Genomic DNA, 9,289 nt, shown 5'->3' with positions numbered 1-9,289 from the left:
CAATCCAGGCTAGTCGGTGTTAACCGCCCGACCACCATGATTGGGTCCGGGGGGATTAACCTGAACCGCCAGACCCATGACAATACTCTTTGTGTCGAGGTTGTGGTTCAGGTTCGGTAGGAGCTGAAGTCGAAATTCGTTTTTGTTTGAAGGATGGATATTGAAGATTTTCACAGAGCAACAAAAATAGATCCAACGTTCTGCATTCCATTACTTATGCTGCACTCAGCTGTTGAGTACTTACTAAAGCCTAAATGAGTAAATTTTAATCACTGTACATAATTAAGTTTTTTTTTTTTTTTTTTTTTTTTTTTAGGAAAATAAGGTCTTTCACAACTTAGTTTCCCTTTCCAAAGGGACCTTTCAATTGGATGCAAATTGATTCGTGAAGTATTAGGGTGAAGATGAACCACACCAAGTAATAAAATGTAATTGTGATCGGGAGTGATATCTGTATTTTATGTACCAAAAATGGAGTTTTTGACCTCCTAACGCTTTCTCTTTCCCTTTTGTTCATACATTCACCTTCCGTCCCCTTTTACACCAGTCACTCATTGTTATTGGATACTTGGCATTGAGACAAAATTCATTTCTTGACACCTTGATGAAAGTAACTATCGTTTCAAAATTCAAATTCGATGGCACATTGTCTTAAATTTTATGCAAATAGCATGGTTTGTCAGCTGGTCATGTGATTTGAGATAAAAAAAATAAAAAAATAAAGTTTATGTGGATGATGGTATCATCGTCGTCATGTTACAGAGCATTGTTGCTGCAGAAGCAGTTTCTTGGCAAAGGTTATGCTGGGTGGTTTGCCATTGTCTTCCCAGCAGGAATTTGTAATTTGGTCAGGGTACCAGAAAGAACGAATCTGCTCTTCGGGTAAGACACCATCGGACATTTAACTTCCACCAACACCTATAGTATTGGAAGATGGGTTCTCCAGCTTGACATCTATCTGAGGGACGGCACACACTTTCACGTTTGGCCTCAACTGTGAAACATCAAGGTGACAGTTTAAAGCTGGGCCGAGATTCAAGCCCAGGCTAAACAACTCAAGGTGATTATGCTACTCTTTAAGCTACTCCGCCAGCCTGTGGGTGTTAAACAAAATCTTAAGGAAAGCAAAACTTGCTAAAGTGGGAAAAAATACTTTGCCTTAAATTTTCAGTAGTAAAGTATTTTCAGGAGCTGCACTGTTATGATCTATTCCTAGCAAACTGAATGGTTGAGTCCTAAATTCTGAAACCTAGCTTGGTTCGAATCCTTTCTCTGCATCCAACTGCAGGACTTCGGTTTAGAAATGCAAGGTTTCCAACGCATTTTGACTTGCACTACATAAAAAATTCCTTCAATGAAACTTGCAAAAAGCAGTCACAGATACCAGTAAGAGTTCCGCAAGCACAGTGAAGAGGGTAAATTGGAAGGGCGAGAGAGACAGAGAGAGAGAGACAGAGAGAGAGACAGAGAGAGACAGAGAGAGAGAGACAGAGAGAGAGACAGAGAGAGAGACAGAGAGAGAGACAGAGAGACAGAGAGAGGAGGCTTGGGCTGGAATAGCCTGTCCGGAAGTCTTGAAACCACAGGAATGCACATTATGCTGAATTCCCTTTGGGAAAGGTCGTGGTTCCTTAACATTATTGAAAAAAAAATCCTGTGCTAACATTCTGATGTGATAAACAATAACCTTTTGTTTTGTTTTTATCCATTATTATTTATTGACATACAAAGATATCGTGAAACAAATAAAAAGCAGAGTAGTGCTTGAGCAGATAATGAAAGTCTGGAAGATATAATTTGGTCATGAATAAGCCGAGGAATTTCTAAGGTAGTTGCTTTAGACATAACGAAACTAGTTATACCATCAGATATTTGTTTCGGTATCTTCATCACCCTCTATAACACAACATACAGGAGGTATAGTATGGATTATTATGTACTTCTTTGTCATCCTCGTCCAAACTTTGACTCGGCATGATTAGAAACACAAAGAAACTCAGACTCAGGGGATCCATTTGACCCACCATGACAGTCAGCGAACTCGCTCTAATTTATACTCGGTATGCATTCATACTACCGACTTATTCTTACTACTCAATGTGCACATTTTTACTTTTACTCATGATTAGAAATTAAAAGCACTTTGATTATTGGCCTGTTCCTTTAATTTCTACATCCTAGTTAATCCTTAGGATTGGTCGTCGATGACTTTGGAGGTTTTTCTTATTTTCTGTTTTTTCTGCACACCCAAATGGTATAACATCCTTTCCAGCAGAAAACAGGAAACTTTGGTGTCCCTCACTTTTAACGTGTGCCCACCCACCAATGCCATTTCGTCTCCTCACCCTCTTTTCTCATTTCCTCTCCAAGCATTTCTGACCTTCTCATCTCATCAACCCTTTCCCTCATTCTTACGTCTTCGTTTGCTTCATTTTATTTTCATCTTAAGCCTTTTAAGTTGTGTCTGTATTTATTAGATTAAATTTTTTTTTTTACCCATCTATCGTTGTCACTCATACAAACTTGTCTGAACACTTTCAACTCGTTTCTCCATATCTAGTTATTTATCTGCTGTTCTTGGCTTTCATTTCTTTACTCACTTTAGAGTTATCTTCTCCTTTCATGTTTTTCAAATACTTGAAAAATTACTGATCATTTAGCTTTCCAACCATTTCAATTTTCTGCCTCACCATATTCCCCTTGGTTTATTTTACTTTGTCTCCAACGTCGCTGTTTTCATTGTCCCCATTTTCTGTCTGCACTATCCTCTTCACCGGTTTTCCTCTAACAGTGGTCAAGATGTTGAAGGCGCAGCAGTTCTGCATCCGAAATACGGTGAGAGATTTAAAAAACGAAAAGGTGGAAATGGGAGAAGGAGTGGGAGTGGGGTGGGGTGTGAGGTTGGAACAGGGAGAGGATAAGGGCGATTAATTGATTTGGCCAAAGTTTCATCTGAGCAAGGTTTGCTGCTTTTCTATAACGCTTTTTATTGATGGTACTTATTTGGTGAAATGCATAAGTACTGCATATGGAAATGCTGGTATGTACATGTAGTCAAATGTAAACCAAAATCCTGAAGCTTTGTGCTCCTGGTATACAGTTGAAAAAATGTCGACTGCTTTTGCAGCAAAGTGACCATGATTTGGATGAAGATGTTGCTGAGATCGTCTTTCCGGAATAAATAAATCCTGGAGAAATGAGTGTGATGTTCATCATCATAGTTCTGATTTTTAATTATTTGCTTGGTCATTCTCAGAAGAATGATCTATGCAAAGGCTCAGAAGGTAAATCAAGAAAAGGTAGAAGGATCAACTTCAAGCTAGGTATTGTAATTACCCCGTGCACATGAAGTGAAAAGCGGGGTTAAGCAATTGGTTCATGTCCGTTCCGACTGTCTGTAAACGTCAGTTTATGATTAAGGAACAACTTATTTAAGTTGAATGTTATTGCTTGAACTTTGAACAAGAATAGGAGGACAAGTCATACATTTAACAGTAAATTTTGTCTCTGAAGTTGTCCTGATTGCACATGTGCAGAGAGAGACGAGAGAGGAGTGAGAGGAGTGAGATGATTTATTTACTCTGTCTGCTTGCCTGGCAGTCAAACAAAATTGAAAATCATTCCAAACAGGAAACTTACTGGTTTTAATGCTGTCATAAAGGACACATACAACAGGAACTGATAACTAATATGATGTGTTAAATAAGGTGGCGTAAAGACACTGCATCAGTGGCGGTAACTTCTGGAATTAATTTATTTATTTGACTTTTACAATCTTTATTTTATTTAAATTGAATTAAAAACTTGAACACTGTAGAACACACACATTCTTGTCAGTTTCAAAACCCTTCAGTTTTGCAGTACTTGGACATGTCTACAAATAAGGTGATGTATTGTTACGAATCTGGAAACCATTCGCCTTCACACATGCAGTTGACCCAAAGTTTAGTTATTTCGTTAAGTATATGTGGATAGTTAGAATCTCTCCCCTATGTCTAATGGGAATTTCATGTGTGCGCTGCGAGTTTCTTTCAAGTTAGTCTTCTGCATTAAATCCCCCTCTACTCCTTCAGCGCCATTACGCACATGTTCGAGGCCATGGACATAGGCGGGGGTGAGATCACCTCAGGGCTGACTCCACCCCAGCCAGATGGAATGTTCCCCTCGTCCAATCGGGGGTGAGATCACCTCAGAGCCGACCCTGCCCCAGCCGGATGGAATGTTCGCCTTGTCCAATGAGGGAAGGACACCGATTACCCGACGCCCCCTGACCAATCCGGAAGCGAGTTACCTCAGAGTGGATACCTCCACCCTCCCGGGGGAGGGATAAGAAGCGTGGCGAGCTGTCTCTGCGGCAGTCTTTTTTGGGGTTCCTTTGTGGTCGGTGGTCGTGGTGGTGGTGGTCGTGGCGGAGGTGTTTCGTGGTGCTCGTGTCGTCGTTCGTGGCTAGCCAGATCGTTCATGGGATCCTGGCTGTGCTTGTTGGATTCTGGGTCGTGGGTTCGAGTCCCACCATGGTGGGTTGTGTTGGAGCGCTAGAGCTGGGGATCTCCGTTCCCGTCCATGGACTCCGAGCTCCACAAGTGCGAGTCGGGAAAACCGCACAAGGCGGCCAGGTACCCGGCCAGTCTCTGACCATCAGCTCGCCTTCTATCCCGAGCTGAAGGGCCGAATAAAGACCCACGAGGTCCATTTATTTTTGGGTGTGTGTGTCTGTGGCCAGTGTGATAAGTCGAAATCGTTTCAGTGATTGCCATTGTACATTTGCCTACATCTATATTCGTGATTAAGTCTGCTCTGTGTTTCCCTCCCTATTACCTTGTAAATAAATAACTGTTAAATGTTCCAATTCGTTGTCTGTGCTTTCTTTGATTGACCCAGTATGGTTCGGGCTTGAGAATTAGGGAGGCCGATTGTGCCGTAAATTGTTATTTTGACCGGCGCGGCTTTGGTAATTCCCACTCGGTTATGCCGGATCCGAGTCGGTAACAGCGACTCGGTTCGGACAAAGCCGGCCGAGGGTGTGGTTTCCCCAGTTGCTAGACCGCGCGGCTACTTAGGTAAATTGGAATCGGACAAAAAGACCCTAACGGCGCGGTCGAAATATTGGCGTCCACGGTCCATTAAGCCACCCGTTGACTTCGGAGTTATCCGGAGTGACGACCTTCAATTCCGGATGTTTGGAGGGGAGATGGCCTAACTGCTCCATTCTCGCAGTCGTTCCTCGCCCCCCGAACCCGGCACCACAACAAATTGGTGTCAGGAGCGCGATTCGGACCCCTCCACCTCCATAGAGAAATTCACGGGACTCGGATCAGGGGTGTGCGAAGCAACCTCCCCGTTCCCTCCAAATTAAGAGCATTCATACTTATTCTCAGGACGAGCCATGGCGAGTCAAGACGGGCTGGAGCAGGTGGGTTCAGACCTAAGTTTAGGGTAATCCATGGTCCAGGACGACACCTCCCTGCAAGAAGACGCCCCCCCCCCCCCGCGATCGGACCCAGAGGTTGTAATGGGCGTGGGAGGGGCGGCGTATGACCCCCCTTCATCAAATTCCCCTACCGCCCCCCCCCCCCGATCCCTGCCGGTTCCACACACCATCATGGCGGATCGGCTCCGCCGAGTCCACTTGACATGAGCCAGTTGTTAGAAATATTAACGCAAAGAATGGATGCAAACATGCAAGAACAGAACAACAAAATGGACGAGAATATGCAAACACTGAGGGGTGAAATGCAGAGCATGGGGTAAAACCTGCAGGCGAGTCTGGAGGAGGTGAAATAAAAGGCGAAATGCGGACGATGAATCGGAAAATGGCGCCTGCACGTGGAGGAACGACCAAGTCAGGGGGGAGTGTTACGGTTGTTCGGACCGCAATGGAGACGGGCAAGGTCGAGGTGACGAGTGACGTCACGATGGTCACAAGTGAGGCCTGTGGACTCGGGCAGGTGGAGACAAAGAGCCAGGAATTGGGCATCGTAAACGAGGTAGACAAATTGCATGAAACTAAAGAGGAACATACACAAGTAGAGCTGGTAGGGGACATTTGGGTTGAGCTTGGGGAATGTGTCGAGACCCAATGCGAGGGTCGGATTAGCCTCCCACAGGAACGAGGGGAGACGGTATGCTCCCTCGAGGGAGGCCGTGACGAGGTGAGTCCGGTGAGGCCGTGCGAGGTCGAGCGGGTGCATGGTGCGAAAGGGCACATGCCGAGGTTGGGGGGTATAGAAACCCCGGGATCCTTTGGGGTAACACGAGCCCCCGATGTGAATGTCTCAAAATGTGTGCCAGAAGGTAAGTATCGTGCAAATGACATGACATGTGTGGAAATGGTACTCGGAGCGATCCAGACGGGAGACGTGGGTCGTGGAACGGAAGGGAACGGCGAGAGCCGAATGGGCCGCACGGAACTATTTCGGAAACCGCGCCGGCTCCGCGGGATGCTGCCTGCGAGGTCCGTTCCGTGGTTTGCGAACGGCCAAGGCGCGCACGTTTGCCTGATCGGGAAACGTTCCGCGCTTGGTCCAAGACGCCAGCGCGGACGGTTAAAATGGCGGCGGTGGTGTGGATTTGGAAAGCGCGTGGCCCCATGTGAGCCCGTGTACAGAGAGGCCGACGTGCTGCTCGCCGCCAGTACTGTTCACGTGACGCACGGAGCGGGTCCCCGGGACGACACAGCCGGTCCCGCTTGCGTTGCAAGCCTCGCGGTGCGGTTCGTGTGCGAGTGGTGTCACCGGGGATCTCGCAGTACGAAATCCGGGTGAGTGGCGCACGGTGCTTCACATGGTGGACGGCTCGAGAGCGAGCGGTTGTTGCGATTAACGGGGCGACGTTACGCTTTCATTTATCGCCAGAATGGAGGGGATGTGCGTGTTGTAAACCGCCGCCCTGGCGACGCAAAGATGGCCGAGCCTGGCTCCGAGTACACGATGCCCCGCAGGATGTGGCAAGCATCCTCGCCCTGGCGAAGGAGCACTAGTTTAGGGGATGGGGTTAGCGTAGATAGACCGTCCTCCATGGGGGCATGAGCCGTCCTCCATGGGGGCATGAGCCGTCCTCCATGGGGGCATGAGCCGTCCTCCATGGGGGCATGAGCCGTCCTCCATGGGGGAATGAGCCGTCCTCCATGGGGGAATGAGCCGTCCTCCATGGGGGCATGAGCCGTCCTCCATGGGGCCTGGTGAAACGAGTTGGAGGGAACGTTAGGTTCGATTTAGAAATGGATTTTGGGAGACACGGACAGACATGGACTGTGTAGTGGGGACTTGGGGGAACTAGGTGGAGCGTCAGTGTGATGTGAATTATATTTAAAAAAAAAAGAGATGAAGAGACCGAAGTAAAACGAAAGAAACATGATGAGTGAATGTGGGACAGCAGGCCCAAGTGTGAATGTGGAATGCATGGTGCGAATGAATGATTGGGGGGAGGAGTGAATCCCACCCAAGGGAACCCGGGGTCAGTGTAATGTTAGTTAAATTTACCAAAAGGAGGTTGCTTTGGTGTTGGAAGAAGGCATGATACCTCTGAAGGGTGCAGGAGTCCATTGACTGGCTGGGAGCGTGGCTGTGGAAAGGTGAGTACTGAGTAGAGGGCACCCCTGGGCACGGATAAGTCGGCCAGAGTAGGCCATGGGTCCAAGCAACCGGGATAGTGAAATGGGCACGGGCGACCCTTGGAATGGGATCCGGAGCACCAGAAATGCCACGTGGGCATATACGGAGGAGTAGCCAGGAAGGGCACTCCCCGCGTTCATACGGAGTAGGGAGGCTCGGAGACAGCCTCAGCTGCCCGGGGGTGCTGTAGTTCGAGTTCAGCAGACGGGAATCCCTGCCAAGTGAGCCACGCTGCCCAGCCATGAAATTGTGCAAGGGCACAAGAGAAAATTTGCGGGACAGGCCCAAATTAATAACGAACACCAACACAGGCGACGGGAATCGTGGTTTCTTGAACCAATAGTTTAAAGAGACTTGCGTGTTGAAAAGCCCCAGGGATAGTTTAAAGTTTAATAAAGGATAGAACAGATAGGGAATGTGTACCCCTTCACACCATCCATCCCTTCCCTCTCCGTAGGCCTCTGGATCCACCTTGGAAAGATTGCTGAAGTCTGTGGAGGCTATTCTGAGGCTCCATTGGGCCTCGAGACAGATCCACCTGTCTCTTCCTTATTCCCCTCAAGAAGGATCTCAGGGGTTGGGAGTAGGCAGGTAGGATAGGTTAGCTGGACAAGGACAGTAGGAGGGTTCGGGACACTTGGACTTATAAAAGAAAGAAAGAAAAAAAGGGGGGGGAGGAAGTCTAAATTTTGTTGTTGCAAACTAAGAGAGTGGGTATGGACAAAGACAAGCAAAGGCGATAGGTTGGGGGGAGACAGTAGGGTAGGTCCGAGCCCGTTTTCGGAGTGGCCAGCACCACCGCACTCCATCCAGAACCTCATGGACCAGACCAGCGGCCGGCCAGCTTCATATGCCGACCTGTTTGTGCTGCATCTGCTGGTCCACATTCGCATTGCCATGCCTTGTTTGCCTGCCTTTGCCTTGACCCCATGCCTGCCGAGCCCTTGTTTGAATTTCCCCCGTGTCAACCATCTTCTCAAGTTTTGCAAGGACTGCCCTGCAGGCAGTCACACCACGGGGGCTGCATTTGACCTGCAAAATGATTGACTTTGCTGTGCCTTTTTCCCCACAGATCCCAGGTCCTTGGCCATGGTTTGTGTAAATAGTAGGAAATATATATAATCTTTAAAACCCACCTGTTTGTTTGTGTAAGTGCTGGCAATCTTATTTAAGTTGTCTGAGTGAGTCTGATAGTTTAGTTATGCAGCACACTGTTATTTATTTTTGGGACATGTATTCAAATGTCACACTCAGGAATCCGTAGATAAAATGTACTCGGGGGGGGGGGGGCTACACCTGCATGGCACATGAAAATTTACGACTCGGGACGAGTCTATAAAAAGGGGGGGGGGGTAGTGTTACAAATCTGGAAACCATTCGCCTTCACACATGCAGTTGACCCAAAGTTTAGTTATTTCGTTTAATATATGTGGATAGTTGGAATCTCTCCCCTATGTCTAATGGGAATTTCATGTGTGCGCTGCGAGTTTCTTTCCAGTTAGTCTTCTGCATTAAATCCCCCTCCACTGCTTCAGCGCCATTACGCACGTGTTCGAGGCCACGGACATAGGCGGGGGTGAGATCACCTCAGGGCCAACTCTGCCCCAGCAAGATGGAATGTTCCCCTCGTCCAATCAGGGGTGAGATCACCTCAGAGCCGACTCCGCCCAGCCATA

General features: G+C 47.6%; 1 protein-coding gene across 1 annotated transcript in view; it reads left to right on the top strand.

The window, feature by feature from the left end:
• The first annotated feature begins 2,181 nt into the window (after window positions 1-2,181).
• LOC147031675 (uncharacterized) overlaps window positions 2,182-9,289 on the top strand; it is a 232,541-nt gene continuing 225,433 nt past the window's right edge. The window contains exon 1 of the mRNA XM_085851877.1: window positions 2,182-2,835. Coding sequence (XP_085708003.1) covers window positions 2,800-2,835 — 36 coding nt within the window. The 5' untranslated portion in view covers window positions 2,182-2,799. The remainder of the gene's footprint in view (window positions 2,836-9,289) is intronic.

This window comes from Eptatretus burgeri, chromosome 2 (genome assembly GCF_056783735.1).
Source record: "Eptatretus burgeri isolate ZD-2024b chromosome 2, Ebu_testis_v1, whole genome shotgun sequence".
NCBI classification, from domain to species: Eukaryota; Metazoa; Chordata; class Myxini; order Myxiniformes; family Myxinidae; genus Eptatretus; species Eptatretus burgeri.
Note: the sequence above shows the minus strand (reverse complement) of the source record. Positions and strands in the feature narration are given on the sequence as shown.